Source organism: Panicum virgatum, chromosome 2K, assembly GCF_016808335.1.
Source record: "Panicum virgatum strain AP13 chromosome 2K, P.virgatum_v5, whole genome shotgun sequence".
NCBI lineage: Eukaryota > Viridiplantae > Streptophyta > Magnoliopsida > Poales > Poaceae > Panicum > Panicum virgatum.
Window position 1 is genome coordinate 34,294,797 of NC_053137.1, and position 17,079 is coordinate 34,311,875.

The 17,079-nt window shown below is 47.7% G+C and overlaps 1 protein-coding gene across 1 annotated transcript; it reads left to right on the plus strand.

Annotated features, from left to right (window-relative positions):
* The first annotated feature begins 234 nt into the window (after nucleotides 1–234).
* Nucleotides 235–16,632, plus strand: LOC120674042 (mediator of RNA polymerase II transcription subunit 14-like). The gene is made up of 9 exons (XM_039955116.1): nucleotides 235–993; nucleotides 1,877–2,950; nucleotides 3,758–3,855; nucleotides 4,532–4,706; nucleotides 5,233–5,884; nucleotides 5,994–6,128; nucleotides 6,265–7,241; nucleotides 13,653–14,701; nucleotides 15,241–16,632. The coding sequence occupies exons 1-9, from the start codon at nucleotides 739–741 to the stop codon at nucleotides 16,034–16,036; spliced, it is 5,211 nt and encodes a 1,736-aa protein (XP_039811050.1). The 5' UTR covers nucleotides 235–738; the 3' UTR covers nucleotides 16,037–16,632.
* The last annotated feature ends 447 nt before the right edge of the window (nucleotides 16,633–17,079 follow it).

Here is a 17,079-nt window from a genome sequence, read left to right on the forward strand (position 1 = left end):
GGGCTCTGGCATGTAGGGGCATGCTCGGTGGAGAGAGAGAATTGGGAGGGATAAAGGGCGCGCGAAGTGGTAGAGAGAAGGGAGTAAAAAAAAAAAGAAGGCTGACTTATGGTCCATATCGATGAGTAGCAGTTGGGATAGAGAATGGCGTATAGAGCATTAGGGATATGGAAAAACTAGACAGCCTTGTGGCTGTTGGGTGGTGGTTAGTCAGAGAGAAGCCGTGAAGGCGTTGATCCCTTTGCCTCCAACCCGATCGGACGGCAAACCCCTCCAGGCTCCTGGCCCTCGGCCTTCGCGTGGGCCCGTCGACTAGGGCGCCAGCGCCACACTCACGGCCGGGTTCCGACCGATCGCAGAAGCGAGCGAGAAAGGAGAGGCCTCACCCCCGCTCCTCTCGCCGCCGCCGCCGGCGACCTCCCTCTCTCGCCTCCACCCTATCGTCCCTTTCCGTACTTCCTCGTCGCTGGCCTCAGCCGCCTCCTGGAGCTGTACCCTCCTCGGTCGATTGGTTCCCAATTTCAGTCCTGCTCGCCCCCTTTCTACCCCAATTCGCAGCCCGCCGCGCCCAAATCCCGCGCGATTCCTCCAGGTCCTCGCGTGCGCCCGTTGGTGGGGGCGGGAATACGGTTTCGTCTCCGGCGCGCGCGGGGTTCCGGCTGGCGAAGGAGCTGAAGAAGCCGAAGGTGGCGAGACGCTGAAACCCTAGCTGCGGAGCGGGCGGGCGGGCGGGCGGGGATGGCGGTGGAGCTTGGGCAGCAGTCGGTGGAGCTGGGCGCGGTGGTCCGGCGGGCGGCGGAGGAGTCTTACCTCGCGCTGCGGGAGCTCGTTGAGAAGTCGCAGGCGGAGGCCGAGGGGAAGGGCATCGGCGCTGGAGCCAGTGGTGGCTGGCAGCGCTCCGACACGGAGAAGAAGATCGACTTGCTCAAGTTCATCACACGCACGCGCCAGCGCATGCTTCGTCTCCACGTCCTCGCCAAGTGGTGCCAGCAGGTGCCCCACCTAATATTATCTAGTCTCGGCAGTCCTGTTTCCTGTCACTTCTTATTTTCCGTGCCATAATCCCAGTGTATTAATAATTCATGAATTCAATTTGACTGTTCTGAGTGGCTCCAACTTACTATTGATATTATGGTGTAAAATAACAAGTTCAGTTGTGGTCTTCGAGTGGGTTAAGGATGGACCATCCATAGTTGTTGGCTTGTTGCAGTGTAGTGGGCTAGTAAAGATTTGTGAGTGTTGATGGATGTGCTAGCAGATTTGCTCCTGATTTTGTAGGGTCTGTAGTTCAGTTCCTAGTGGACACTGGACAGTAATAATTTGATTGGTGGATAAAAAGTAATCCAGTTATATCTTGGCACAATTATTTATTTGTTTAGTTTGATTTGGTGCAATGGTAGTATGAACAAACTTACGTTGCTTGGCTCAAGAAACTTGTAATATCCTTCTCGTGCTCTCATGGTGTGCTCTGTGATAGATGAAGCAAGTGAAAGAAATTCATTTTACAATGTACTGTACTCCGTTTTAAAATACTGCCCAGTGCCCACCACCTTGCACACAGAGCTAAGGGTAATGTAAAATCAACAAATAGAAATTAAATACACCCTTAAACCATGGATATGGCAGTAGAGATCAGGGGAATGTCTTGATTATTTTTTCCAGTTCAGAATTTCAGATTGTACTATATGGTTTGAGTGTGCTAATGTGTCTGTTATACTATTTGTAACATATTTGATGCAAACTAGTCCTGGTTCAACCATGCAGACCATTTTTTTGTAATAAATTAAGAATTAAGATGAAGTATTCTATTTTTTATTAGAAATAGCTCTTATTGTAGTTAGCAGCCATATATTTTTTTTAATTTCAATCTACGCAGGTTCCTTTGGTCCATTATTGTCAACAGCTCAGATCAACTCTCAACAGCCATGAAACATGCTTCACTCAAACAGCTGATTGTCTGTTTTTTCTGCGTGAGGATTTGGAGAAACATCGGGCTCCTATGTTTGATGTTCCTTCTGCTACTGAAGTCATGCTTACTGGGGGTTATCAGAGGCTGCCAAGATGCATAGAAGACATAGGAAGTCAAAATAAACTTTCCCCAGATGAAGAAAAATGTGCTCTGCGGAAATTAGATGCTAGCGTGCGGTACAAAGTACTTGTGACACCAAGACCTAAGGAAGTATCTAATGTTTCGGTAACTGATGGAATAGCAATTTTTCGTGTGGATGGAGAATTTAAAGTTCTTCTGACATTAGGTTACCGTGGTAATTTAGATTTATGGAGGATATTGCATATGGAATTACTGGTTGGTGAGAAGAAAGGTCCTATTAAGCTTGATGAAAGTAGGAGATTTTCTCTTGGTGATGATATAGAAAGAAGAATGGCAGCCTCTGATAATCCCTTCACAGTGCTATATGCTATACTCCATGAGTTCTGCATCTCTCTTGCTATGGACACTATTATTAGGCAGGCTAATGTTCTTCGACAGGGAAGGTGGAAAGATGCGATAAGATCTGAACTTATCTCTGACAGTGTAACTGGACAAACTGGAAATGCTTCTCTAATGCAGCTTGTTCAAGATGGGGAATTCGATTCAAGTGGTTTTAAGATACCAGGCCTGAAAGTTAATTACTGGCTAGATGGAAAAAGCACTAGCACAGCAGAACTTGATTCGTCTCCTTTTATCAAAATTGAGGCAGGGCAAGAGATGCAGATAAAGTGTCAGCTTAGTTCGTTTGTACTTGACCCATTTACTGATAAAGAGGCTCACCTTTCTCTTGATTGGAGCTGTATTGATGTTGAACAACTTATTTTGAGAGCTATCGCTTGCAATAGGCACACACGCCTTCTTAATATTCAGAGACAGCTGTGCAAAAATGTCCAAATTTCTCAGTCCCCAAAAGACGTTATCCTGAAACGAGATGTCGCAGCAGCTAAGGACACAAACAAGGTAATGATAGAAAATAATTAGTTAATTAACTTTTACATTTGCTTGGCCTTACCTCTTTACTATTGGCTAAACTGTATTTTAGGTGTTCAGTTTCTTGTACCATCTGTTTACACATATTTCCCCAAGCCAGTAGTTACATTGCATGTATTCCCATATTTAGTTGTTGTGGATTTCTATAAATTGCTTGGGTGATGTGGAAGAGGACTGAAATTGAGATTACTGTGCTTTAGCATACCATATCTCTTGTTGTCATGTTGCATAAAATCTTGTTGTCAAGTTATGTGTCTCATCACTCCCATGTGTGTCTTTTTGGTCATGCCCAGAAAGAGCTAAACAGTATACAAACTAAAAGCTGGGTTGACATTCCTCTAGAAACAATTATTAGATTAATACCTTTTGACCATGGTTGGAATGCTGTTTTTAATCAGGCACCGATATGCTAGTTTAATTTTCTTGTTCCTAAATGATTCTTTATTTGCCATCAAAGATTATATGGATGCTTTTCATGTGTACTTGATTTGTCGCATATTTGCATTGAATTATGTTAGCTCTTTTTTCTTAACATTTTAATGTGAAAATTGTTAACATGATGAATCATGCTGAATTGTTACACCAAAATACTCTGGTCATATTGTGTATCCAGAACATGTGGCCTGTAAATGAGCCACATTACATGGAATGAAGTTGCTTTTGTTCAGCCACCAATTGCATCTGACACTTGTTTTTCTTGTGTATGCCCTTTTTGCAGTTGTTGCAGCATACTTGTTTGTGGAATTGATCTGTTCTTTATGTTTATGAATTTTGCAGAATACACGGAAGAAGGGCTTCTCAGATTGTTTTGGGAATGAAGTGCTTCAAGTAAGAGCATATGGCCAGGCGTATATTAGTCTTGGAATAAATATAAGGTGTTTTACTATTTTCATCAATCCTGGTATCTTGCATCTACCATTCTTTATAAACCCTATTTTGTGTTATAAAAGCTTCTCAACCGCAATTGCATCACTCAAATGTGTGATGAGAGCGATTTCATAAATGCCAACCATTAAATGGTGTGTGTACTCTAGTACTCTACCTGATGGTGGATTGGTGTTTTAGAATGTTGTATAGGAATCGTTAGGATAAAATTAAAGTCTATAATAACTCAGTAGGGGTCAATGTGTAAGAAATATAGATTCGTCAATCGTAACTTCTCAAGGGGAGGGGAGGTTTGCTGGGTCATCTTCATATCCTTCATGGCGAAAGGGAATTCTTCCTGCATTCAAGAAAAAACACACTGCAAAAACTGGCCAAGTGGATTATTTTTTTGTGATCTACAACTCTACATGAGGAATGTGTTTGGACCATTTTTGTTTTGGGGCAGAGTAGATACATCCTAATGTTCAGGGCTCACATAGACCTTTTGCAATATTTTGTCAACATTTGTGTGGACAATATTTATAGCTGTTAGATTGCTAGATGTCATATAGGAGGGGTACTTTCTTTCTCTCTGAAGGCAAATAAGATGTTATATTTGTTTAAATGTCTTCAATCTTGTTTAGCCTTCTCAACTTCCTAAATTTGCAACTCTTTTCTCTTAAATAGGAGTGGTCGCTTTCTCCTCCAATCACCGGAAAATATATTACCACCTGCTGCACTTACGGACTGTGAGGAAGCTCTAAACAAAGGGAGTACTTCAGCTGCTGAGGTTTTTTCAAGCTTAAGGACCAGAAGCATCCTCCACCTTTTTGCAGTAGCTGGAAGTTTTTTTGGCCTTAAGGTTGTCACCTTGTTTACCATAATGTCTGAAGTTTTTAATATGACTGATGTGTCATTTAGTGCTTCTTTCATAACATTGAAATGTCACCATGGGATGCATACAATCACACTGTTGCACTTTTGATCAATAATATCCTTACAAATATTTAAATTGGTGGCATGTAATGATGAAAATGATTAGTTGGCATTTCGTAATATGATGCTTTCAGTTTTTTTAGTATTATTTGTAAGCATATTATTAAGCAGGTCAATGATATTGGTATTTGAGACCAGAAGATGACATCCTTTAAGTATGACTTAGTAGTAGTAAATGTTTGTACCTTCTCTTACTTTGAATGATCCTTTTCTGGAAGTGAGTTTTTTTTTTTGACCTCTGAGAAAAGAAACACTCTACACACTTATCTTTCCTTGGTTAGTTATCATTGACCAAGGCAGAATACAGTTTATTACCAGATGACTTGTTAAAACATGCCAGAGTCTGCTTGTTGGAAACATAAAGGTGCTAAACTATATTATTTTTATTCCAGGTTTATCAGCAGTCTCAGGGCACTCTGAAGATTCCAGAAACCATATTACATCGTTCAGATTTGATGGTCATGGGATTTCCACATTGTGGAAATGCCTACTATCTGTTGATGCAACTCGATATGGATTTCAGGCCTGTTTTTCATTTGCTTGAGACACAGTGTGATGCAAGTGATAAGACTAATGCAAATACAGATGCTAAAGAAGCTATTAGGTGTAACAAAATCAATGTTGGGCAGATGCAAGTACTTAAAAATGAGTCAAATACCAATCCTTTTGATGTGAAGCTGCAGGCCCTACAAAGTGTAATGAGCTCTGCAGACTTAATGGAGAGTGATATTCCTGTCCAGAATGGAATCGAGCCTCTTCCACAACTTCCTACTTGTCCACCATCATTTTCTTCTATTGTTGATGAGGTTTTCGAATATGAATGTGGATCTACTGCTGCACAGAACCATCCTGTACCACCATCTACTTCACCATCGACGTCTCATCTGAATTCTCTTTCAATTGGTATTCAAGGAATAAATCCTAGGGCTGTCTCACCAATGCTTGATGGAGTAGGCTCTCATACCCAAGCTATTAATACTTTAAAGGTTCATCCTAGTGTCAGTTTGCACAGCTATCTCCCAAGTAACTTTAGACCTATACAAGGTACACCTTTCTTTCTTTGTCCGTGCATGTATCTGCAACCAAATTGTCAGGCTCTAATTCTAACCATGACATTGATTTACTATGTTATCCATGTGACAATGTATTGCAGATGTAAGTAAATCACTTCAGCTTGTCCCTTCAAGCAATAGTAACAGCAATCAAATCCCTTTTCAAAGCTCCCATTCAGGCATTCTTGGAAACTCTGTGTCTAATCACTTGGTTAGACCTTCAACTACTACAGGAGGTATTTTACCAAAACATTCTTCCATATATTAGAATCAGATGTAAATCTTTCGGTAATCATTTGTGGTGAAGTAGATTAGGCTACATTATAAATTTATTCTTGCAAAATATGATCATCTTACTTGGGCAATTATCAGGATTAGAGAAGCTCATCACTGCTGGCTCTGAAGGTGCATCTAGGAAACGCTCTCTTTCAGATTTCCTACCAAGTATCCCTTCATTACAAGGACTGCAACCTAGTGAGCCAAGAAAGCGGAGAAAAATATCACAATCAGTGCAGAGTCCCCTGCCTTTGCATGCATACTCATCTAGTTTACAATCAAGAGCCAGCCTTACCTGTGGAGATGTTCACGAGGAAAGAAATAATTGTGTTCCGGCAACTATATATGCTTCTGTGCTACTACATGTCATAAGGCACTGTTCGTTATGCATCAAACATGCTCAACTAACTGCTCAGATGGATGCGCTTGCAATTCCATATGTGGAAGAAGTTGGTCTGCGGACACCACCATCTACTCTTTGGTTAAGATTACCTTTTGCACAAGATGATTCATGGAAACATATATGCCTGCGCCTTGGTAAGGCTGGAAGCATGTCTTGGGATGTTAGGATAAATGATCCACATTTCAGGGAACTTTGGGAACTCAATGGAGGAAGCACCGCGACACAATGGGGTGTTGGTATTCGCATTGCAAATACCTCAGAAATGGATTCACATATATCTTTTGATTCTGATGGGGTTGTTTTAACTTACAACAGTGTTGAGGCAGATAGCGTCCAGAAGCTTGTGTCGGATTTACGACGACTTTCAAATGCCCGTTCATTTGCTTGCGGAATGAGGAGACTAATTGGTGTGAAAGTTGATGACAAAGTAGACAACAATCAGTTATCCACGGAGATGAAACCACAATCTGTTAATAAAAGCAACAGCGATGGTTCTGACAAACTATCTGAGCAGATGAGAAAGACGTTCAGGATTGAAGCTGTCGGTCTAATGAGCTTGTGGTTCAGCTATGGCACCATGCCTATGGTACACATTGTTGTTGAATGGGAGATTGCTAAGGGAGGTTGCACAATGCATGTTTCTCCGGATCAGCTTTGGCCACACACAAAGGTTCACCCATACTTATCTTCCTGTTTCATTGATGTGTAGATCGGATCTTTCAACATAGTTTACTACCAATACTTCATATATATTTCAGCTTTGAAGTTCACTGCTGATATTTTGCTGGTCTTTGAAGAGAAATAACAAAATTCTTTCTTTTGCTTCTTTTCTATTGTGATGGTTTTTCTGAACATTGCTTAGCCTCTTACTAGTTACCATCAAACCTTGCAGCGTGCTTTAGCAACCTTCAGATCAGTGTGCATTAATTCGAACTGTCAATATTACTCTGAAAACATGTTCTTGAACATTCTTTTGGGGATAAAAAGGCATTTTGTATACTTGCTAACTTTTTCTTTCACAAGAAATATTTTCTATACATAAGTTGTTTTATCTTTTGAAATCTGCATCATTATTGTATACCTGGAGGTATACATGAGTGCTGGCATTTTTTTTTATTGTCGCACCGGACAATGTCTATGATCCCCTTCACTGGAAGTGGCAAATGGTGTTAGATAATTACCCATGCTCATGCTTGCCTTTCTTTCCTGGTAGTAGTAGTAGCACTTGCACTTTGACCAGCCAAGGCTTGCCACTTGAATTTGGGCGGCAAAGACTGGTGCATATAGTTGCAGCTGTAAGTAGCAGCATGGTAGCAGTAGCAAGTAGTAGCAGCAGCAGTAGCAAGTAGTGGTAGAGGCTGCAAGGCATTATAGAAGCCATACCTTATAATTTAACTCACCTTTACTGGCTTGGCTATATAGAGAAGAGCAGCTGCAGCTCAGAAGTTTCAAGCAGCAACACTCCTCATGTCTACCCTCTGCTTCTCTTCCTCTCACCAGTTCATACTCTACCTCTCGTGTGTGTGTATGTGTGTGTGAGTTCAGGGAGGCTAACAAGTGGTATTCAGAGCTTGAGTTCTTGAGCCTGGTGGCCATGGCCTCCCTTGATCGTGAGCGTGGGCGTGGGCGTTCCCCGGGGCGACGTCGTGGCGAGACGACGTACGTCGTGAAGAAGACGGTGAGGGACGTCGGCAATGCGCAGTACCCCATGCTCACCCGCACGAACTACGCCGAGTGGGTGGTGCTGATGAAGGTGATGCTCAAGGCGAGGCGCCTGTGGGCGGCGGTGACTGTGGGCACCGCCGACGAAGAAGTCGGCCATGGAGGCCATCCTCAAGTCCGTGCCGGCAGAGTACGTCGTCTCGCTTGGCGCCAAGGACTCCGCCAAGGAGGCCTGGGAGAGCTTGGAGACGATGCGGCTGGGCGGTGACCGCGTGCGCAAGACGAAGGCGCAGCAGTTCAGGCGGGAGTACGAGGCGATCGCGTTCCGCGATGGAGAGGCCATCGACTTCGCGCTGCGGCTCACCTCACTGGTAAGCCAGCTGGCGCAGGTCGGCGTCGACATCGGGGAAGAGGAAGCGGTGGCGAAGTACCTGCGGGTTGTGCCGCCCCGGTTCGTGTAGATTGCGCTCTCGATCGAGACGCTGCTCGACATGAGCACGCACTCGATCGAGGACGTCACCGGGCGGCTCAAGGCAGTCGAGGACCACGCGGAGGCCCCCGCCCGCACGACTGCCGGCAGCCAGCTGCTGCTCACGGAGGAGCAGTGGGCGGCGCGCTTGCGCGAGAGGAAGCAGGGAGAGGGCTCCTCTGTTTCGCGCGGCGGCGGCAGAGGCGGTGCGCGCGGCAGGCGGCGCGGCAAGCCGCGGCGGAAGGCTGACGGCGGCGACAAGGCGGCGATCACGTCGCCGACAAGGATCGTTGCCGAAATTGCGGCAAGATCGGGCACTGGGCCCGCGACTGCAACGAGCCGCGGCGCTAGGAGCGGGCGCATCTCGCCCAGGATGACGAGGAAGAGCCTGCGCTGCTCATGGCGCAGGTCTGCGCCATCAACACCGAGGCAGAGGACCGTGGCGGGCGCGTCGTGCTCGACGAGCCGCGCCGCGGGTCAACCTCCGGCGAGCAGAGGAGGAGATGGAGTTGTGGTACCTCGACACCGGCGCGAGCAACCACATGACCGGGAACCGCGCGGCCTTCTCCGAGCTCGACACTGAAGTCGTCAGAACGGTGAAGTTCGGCGACAACTCCGGCGTGGACATCCAGGGACGCGGCACGGTCGTGTTCTAGTGCAAGGCCGGCGAGCAAAAGGCTCTGACGGATGTGTACTACATCCCCAAGCTCCGGAGCAACATCGTCAGCATTGGCCAGCTCGATGAGCGTGGCTGCCAAGTGCTGATCCACGGCGGCGTGCTCCGGATCAAAGACCGCGAGCGGAAGCTGCTCGCCAAGGTGGAGCGCAGCAAGAACCTCTTGTACACCCTGGCGCTGCGCATTGCGCGCCCGGTGTGCCTAGCGGCGCGGTGCGACAACGCGGCGTGGCGCTGGCATGCGCGCTTCGGCCATTTGAGCTTTGATGCTCTGGCACGGATGGCGCGGCAAGGCATGGTGCGCGGGCTGCCGCTGATCGAGCACGCCGGCGAGCTCTGCGACAGCTGCCTTGCCGGGATGCAGAGGAGGCTGCCGTTCCCCAAGAAGGCGAGTTACCGCCGGCGACATCCTCGAGCTCGTCCATGGCGACCTCTGCGGGCCAATCACGCCGGCAACGCACGGCAGGCGGCGCTACTTCCTCCTCTTGGTGGATGACTGCAGCCGCTTCATGTGGCTGCACTTGCTGTCGAGCAAGGATGAGGCGCCGGCGGCGATTAAGGAGTTTCAGGCGCAGGTGGAGACGGAGACGGGGAAGAAGCTGCGCGTGCTGCGGACGGATCGCGGTGGCGAGTTCACCTCGGTCGAGTTCGGCCTCTACTGCGCGGGACAAGGCGTGGAACGCCACCTCACGGCGCCGTACTCGCCGCAGCAGAACGGTGTCGTGGAAAGGAGGAATCAGACGGTGGTCGGCATGGCGAGGAGCATGCTCAAGGCCAAGAGGATGCCGGCGGCATCTGGGGCGAGGCAGTGAGCACGGCGGTGTTCATCCTGAACCGCACGCCCACCAAAAGCTTGAAGGGCATGACGCCGTTCGAGGCGTGGCACGGGAGGAAGCCGGGCGTGTCCTTCCCAGGGTTAAATAAACCGACCTGTCTGGTCAAACCGGCGCGGTCTGGTAGCGGTTTACCGGACCGGTTTGACCGGAAACCGGTCAAATTCAAAATCAAATTCAAAACCGCATGTTCGATCGGTTCCGACCGGCTTACCAGTCGGTTTGACCAGTTTACCGGCCGGTTCGACAGGTTTTCCGGTCGGTTTGACTGGTAACCGGCCAAATTCAAATTTTTTTTCTTTTTTGGTTTAAATTCGAATGCCCGCAAATTATACTAAATAAATGTTTGTATAACATATTTTAGCCTAAATGAACCCTCCAATCCTCTTTTGTACTACTTTAACATTGTATTTGTATATTTTTGTATGCACGTTTTTTTTGTTTAACTTCAAATTCCCGCAAACTATACTAAATGAACGAATTTTTGAGAAAATTTGACACCATTAGATTCGTCGCACCTTGAAGTATTTTTAGGAATTTTTTGGGAATTTTTTATTTTTTGAATTCAAATTTGAATTTTGAATTTGGACCGGTTTGGTACCGGTCCAAACCGGACCGGTTCCCACCGGTTTGGTTAACCCTGGTCCTTCCTGAGGACGTTCGGCAGCGTCGGGCACGTGAAGAAGACGAAGCTCAACCTCTCTAAGCTGGAGGACAGGAGCACACCCATGGTGTTCCTGGGATACGAGCGCGGCAGCAAGGCCTACCGGCTCTACAATCCGCAAGCACGGCACATGGTGGTGTCGCGCGATGTCATCTTCGACGAGGCGGCGAGCTGGAATTGGGAGGAGTCCGGCGATGGGGAAGCAGTGCGCGGTGCCTGGAGCGATTTCATCATCAAGCACATGGAGTACCAGGACCTGGAGGACGGTGGCGGGGAAGCAGCGGCGGGCCCAGGTGGCGGCTCCCCTGTTTCAGGTGCGGCGGCGAGCCCAGGCGACGGCTCCCATGTTCCAGGGTCCCCTGTTTCGGAAACAGGGGAAGTCGCGCCAGCCCCGGATTCGCCTGCCGGGCAGGCATCACCGGCTACACCTCCGGCACCAACACCGAGCTCAGCCGCGCCGATCCACTTCGTCACGCCTCCATCGAGCACCTCCACGAACGTCGACGCCGAGTACACCGGCGAGCCACATCGGTTCCGTGCGGTGGACGACCTCGTCGGCGATTCCAGTCTGCCAGGGCAGGCAGCCCGGGTGCTGGACGACCTCGAGCTGCATCTGGGCAGCGCAGAGGAGCCGCCAAGCTTCGCCGCAGCAGAGCAGGAAGAGTGCTGGCGGGCAGCGATGCTGGAAGAGATGGCGGCGGTGGAGGAGAACCGCACGTGGGAGCCGGTGGATCCGCCGGTCGGCTGCCGGCCGATCAGGCTCAAGTGGGTCTACAAGGTGAAGCGCAACGAGCACGGCGACGTGGTTCGGCACAAGGCGCGGCTGGTGGCCAAAGGATTCGTGCAGCGCGAGGGCATCGACTTCGAGGAAGTCGATGCGCTGGTGGCGCGCATGGAATCCGTGCGCATGGTGCTGGCTCTGGCAGCGACGAGGAACTGGCGCGTCCATCATCTTGATGTGAAGTCGGCCTTCCTCAACGGCGAGCTGGAGGAGGAGCTGTATGTACAGCAGCCGCCGGGATTCGCCGTCCCTGGCAGCGAGCACAAAGTGCTCCGCCTACGCAAGGCCCTGTACGGGCTGCGGCAGGCGCCGAGGGCTTGGAACGCCAAGCTGGACACGACGCTGGCGTTCCTCGGCTTCACCAAGTGCGCCACCGAGCATGCGCTCTACGGCAAGTCCACAGCGCACGGGCGGCTGATCGTCGGCGTGTACGTCGACGACCTGATCATCACCGGGTCGGAGCAGCGTGACATCGACGACTTCAAGCGCGAGATGAAGGGTCGATTCCACATGAGTGACCTCGGCCTGCTCACCTACTACCTCGGCATTGAGGTGGAGCAGGGGAGGGACGCGATCACGCTCCGCCAGAGCTCGTACGCCCGGAAGCTGGTGGAGCGGGGTGGTCTGAGCGGCTGCAAGCCGTGTCAGACACCCATGGAAGAGAAGATCAAGCTCTCAAAGGAGAGCACGGCGGAGAAGGTGGACGCGACACAGTACCGCAGCATCATTGGCGGGCTGCGTTATCTCACGCACACTCGGCCGGACATCATGTTCGCCGTCGGCTATCTTGGCCGATTCATGGAGGATCCGCGTGAGGACCACTCTGCCGCCGTCAAGAAGCTCCTCCGCTACGTGGCAGGGACCATTGGATACGGCATCGTCTACCCAAGGCAGAGAGGGGCTGGGCTGGAGCTGACTGGGTTCAGTGATAGCGACATGGCCGGGGACATCGACGGTCGAAAGAGCACAACTGGTGTTCTGTTCTTCCTCGATGGCTGCCCCATCTCCTGGCAGTCACAGAAGCAAAGGGTGGTCGCGCTGAGCACTTGTGAAGCCGAGTACATTGCAGCGGCGACAGCGTGCTGCCACGGAGTATGGTTGAGCAGGCTGCTGCAGGAGGTGATCAAGGAGAAGCCCTGCACGCCTGCACTGATGGTGGACAACAAGTCCGCCATTGCTTTGGCAAAGAACCATGTCCTCCATGACAGGAGCAAGCACATCGACACCAAATTCCATTTCATCCGTGACTGTGTCGATGGAGGACAGATCAAGCTCGAGTATGTCGAGACAGCTCGACAGCTCGGGGACATCCTCACCAAGCCACTTGGGTGCGTTCGACTCACAGAGTTGAGGACCAAGATTGGGGTTGAGGAGATCAAGCAAGAGCAGTGCAATTAGGGGAAGAAATGTTAGATAATTACCCAAGCTCATGCTTGCCTTTCTTTCCTGGTAGTATTAGTAGCACTTGCACTTTGACCAGCCAAGGCTTGCCACTTGAATTTGGGCGGCAAAGACTGGTGCATATAGTTGCAGCTGCAAGTAGCAGCATGGTAGCAGTAGCAAGTAGTAGCAGCAGCAGTAGCAAGTAGTAGTAGCAGCAGCAGCAAGTAGTGGTAGAGGCTGCAAGGCACTATAGAAGCCATACCTTGTAATTTAACTCACCTTTACTGGCTTGGCTATATAGAGAAGAGCAGCTGCAGCTCAGAAGTTTCAAGCAGCAACACTCCTCGTGTCTACCCTCTGCTTCTCTTCCTCTCACCAGTTCATACTCTACCTCTCGTGTGTGTGTATGTGTGTGTGAGTTCAGGGAGGCTAACAAATGGGTCATTCCAATTGGCTTCCACACAGCATGTATGTGTTCTAAATAGCTATAGCCTGAGTATAAACACTTATGCTCTGTTTAGACATAAAGTTTGTGAGATTCGTTAATTGATCTTGTGATACATTCATCTCTATTTGCCTAGTTCATCTCATAATCAATCTTGCATAAATGCAGTTTCTGGAGGATTTCGTGAATGGTGGAGAGGTAGCCTCCTTCTTGGATTGCATTCGTCTTACAGCAGGACCATTACTTGCCCTTGGAGGTGCAATTCGTCCTGCAAGGATGCCTGTAACTGTTTCATCGGGATATAGCACTATGCCGAAACAAGCCAACATACTGACACAAGTGCCGTTAGCAAATGGATCATCTTCATCAACCATACATCACGCACCTGTCCCCTCAAATGCTGCAGCTGCCCATTTAGGCAGTCATAATCTCCATGCTGCTGCCATGCTCTCAGCAGCTGGGCGTGGTGGACCTGGACTTGTTCCCAGTTCATTACTGCCTTTTGATGTCTCTGTTGTACTTCGTGGGCCATATTGGATACGCATTATATATCGCAAGAAATTTTCTGTTGACATGCGCTGCTTTGCTGGGGATCAGGTTTGGCTCCAACCAGCTACCCCTCCTAAAGGTGGACCATCAGTTGGTGGATCATTGCCATGCCCACAATTCCGACCTTTCATAATGGAACATGTTGCTCAGGGTCTGAATGCTCTTGAACCCAGCTTCATGAATGCTACACAGGCTAGTGGACACTTAAATAGTAATGCTGGAGCTCCACAAACTGCTCCCGGTGCAAGTCGTTTAAGTGCTACCCCTGGTGTTTCTATGTCCAGGCCAACTTCTGGTGTTGCTAACCATGTAGCAGCCAGTTTGAGTCGAGCAGGAAATGCCATATTGGCTTCTTCAGCTCTTGCTTCAGGGATCAGTGGTGCTTCTGTACGACTTACTCCTGGAGCTGGTCTCCCTGTTCACATGAAAGGGGAACTTAACACAGCTTTTATAGGGCTTGGGGATGATGGCGGATATGGTGGTGGCTGGGTTCCTTTGGCAGCTCTGAAAAAGGTTCTGAGAGGGATCCTAAAATATCTTGGAGTTCTTTGGTTGTTTGCACAATTGCCTGAACTTTTGAAAGAAATACTGGGATCAATCTTAAAGGACAATGAAGGTGCACTCCTGAATTTGGATCAAGAGCAGCCTGCGCTTCGGTTCTATGTAGGGTAAGAAGTACAAGGCTGGCCAACTATTCTTAGTTTCTAGCATCATTATATTTCAAATTTATTTCATTCACTTTTCCACTGCGATTTGGGTTCAGTGTCTACATAATATTCACTGGCAAAGTATCCTTAGCATTCTATTGTGAATTGAAGTTTATATATCGATATTGGTGTTAGCGATACTGAGATCCCTACTTTTCTTTTCAAAATAGCGCCTTCTCTTTGTATATCCTCTTCAGATTATATGAATTAATCTATTTTACATGTTGGAAATGTGCGCTGAATATGTACTGTGATGTTTTGCTTATGACTTAAGACTTCATATTTACTGGACACGGGTGTTGTTATTCTGTTTATTTGTTTATTTCTTGATGCTATGGACCCATAATTGGTTGAGCTTAGGCAAGAGTTATAAGCTTGAAAGGTGCTTGCTAGTGTCAGGTGTCAACTGTTTAAAATAACTCATCTTCCTTGCTTTTGCTTTCAGTTACAAATTTACAATTAAGACTGCCACTAAATCGGTTCCTGTTTTCATCTTGCAGAGGCTATGTATTTGCAGTCAGTGTTCATCGGGTTCAACTGCTTCTTCAAGTTTTGAGTGTTAAAAGATTTCACCACCAGCAACAGCAACAGCAGGCTCAGAGCAATGCTCAGGAAGAGCTAGCAGCAGCTGAAATCAATGAAATATGCGACTACTTTAGTAGGCGTGTTGCATCTGAACCATATGATGCTTCTAGAGTTGCTTCTTTTATCACTTTGCTTACATTGCCAATTTCGGTACTGCGTGAGTTTCTAAAGCTCATCGCATGGAAGAAAGGTTTTTCCCAGGCTCATGGGGACATTGCTACTGCTCAGAGGGCTCGGATTGAGCTTTGTTTGGAGAATCACTCAGGATCAGTTTCAGCTGATAACACAGAGAGCAGTTTAGCCAAAAGTAACATTCATCATGACAGAGCCCACAGTTCAGTAGAGTTTGCCCTGACATTTGTACTTGACCATGCTCTAATTCCTCAAATGAATGTAGCTGGTGGAGCTGCCTGGCTTCCATATTGCATATCTGTGAGACTTCGGTATTCTTTTGGGGACAACAATCATATAGCATTCCTTGCAATGGATGGGAGCCATGGTGGGAGAGCCTGCTGGTTGCAACTTGAGGAGTGGGAAAGATGTAAGCAGAAGGTTGCAAGAGCTGTGGAGACTGTGAATGGGTCTGCTGTGGCCGGAGAGGTAAGCCAAGGAAGGTTGCGAATGGTTGCCGAGATGATCCAAAAGCAACTCCAACTCTGTCTACAACAGCTAAGAGACGGCCCACTTTCTGCAGGCTCTACTGCATCCTGAGCGTACATGGAATGAGCTCTGTTGTATGAGGCCATCGATGAGCCGACTGTCGTCATACTCAGCTGGCCTTTGGCTTTGTTACTGTGCAGATGGAAAGGACTTGTTACATTTTGTTGCTGGGGCAGCTTCTCAGCCTGAGGCTTGTTCAGATTGACAATTTTGTACAGTATAAAGGTGTTGGTTGACTTAGCCCATTTGAGTGTGTAGTCTGTAACATAGGTAGCGTGGCTAATAATGTATCAAGGTGGAGTTGCTCACAGGGATGAAAAAAAGATCTTCGGGAACTGGTCTTCTGTATCATCTGAACTGTTGTAGTCCTCTTACCTTTTTTCTGCTGGATGGCACATTTAGGAGTTGGTATTCTGACTGTCTTGTAGATTGTTAATCTAGACAAGGGTGGATGTGACATGTTTGGTGGTGTACATGATAAACTGGCATTGGACTTTGACACATTTCGTTTGTACAAGCAGGACATCCTAAGTTGTGTTTAGAATGACTGAAGGCCGCAGGGTATGTTTAGAGCTTTTTGTTATTTTTTTTACTAGTAGAAATGTCCAGTGTTGCTATGGGTTCTTATTGCTTCAAAGTTATCATCAGCTCGCTCTGAGTCCTATTCATGTTTTATGGTGTTACGACACTTTCCAGAGCTATACTTTGATGCATTTTAACCTCTTGCGCCTTCACATTTTTTTCTGCAACGGAAGAAATATCAATCCTTCCGTAGTAGACAAAGAAAACAACTTAAGTGTTATGGCTGTAAAATAGTTCGGGTTGCAATTATGTGAAATCTAGCTGTGAACTCATTTTTCAAACAAAATGATGAACAGTTACGTCAGAAAGGTAAGTTTGACTCAGCTATTAAGCTCAGTATTGGTGCTATTCCTACAACTTTTGCTAACTTTTCTTTTCTCCTTCCCTAAATTCCGCACAAGGAAAATGAAAGATGTAGATAAGTTTACACAAGGAAAAATGTTCATAGATTTTATACCAGGTGCTAACTTGATGGAACATTTTTAAAAGATATAGAGATCCTGGATGTGCAT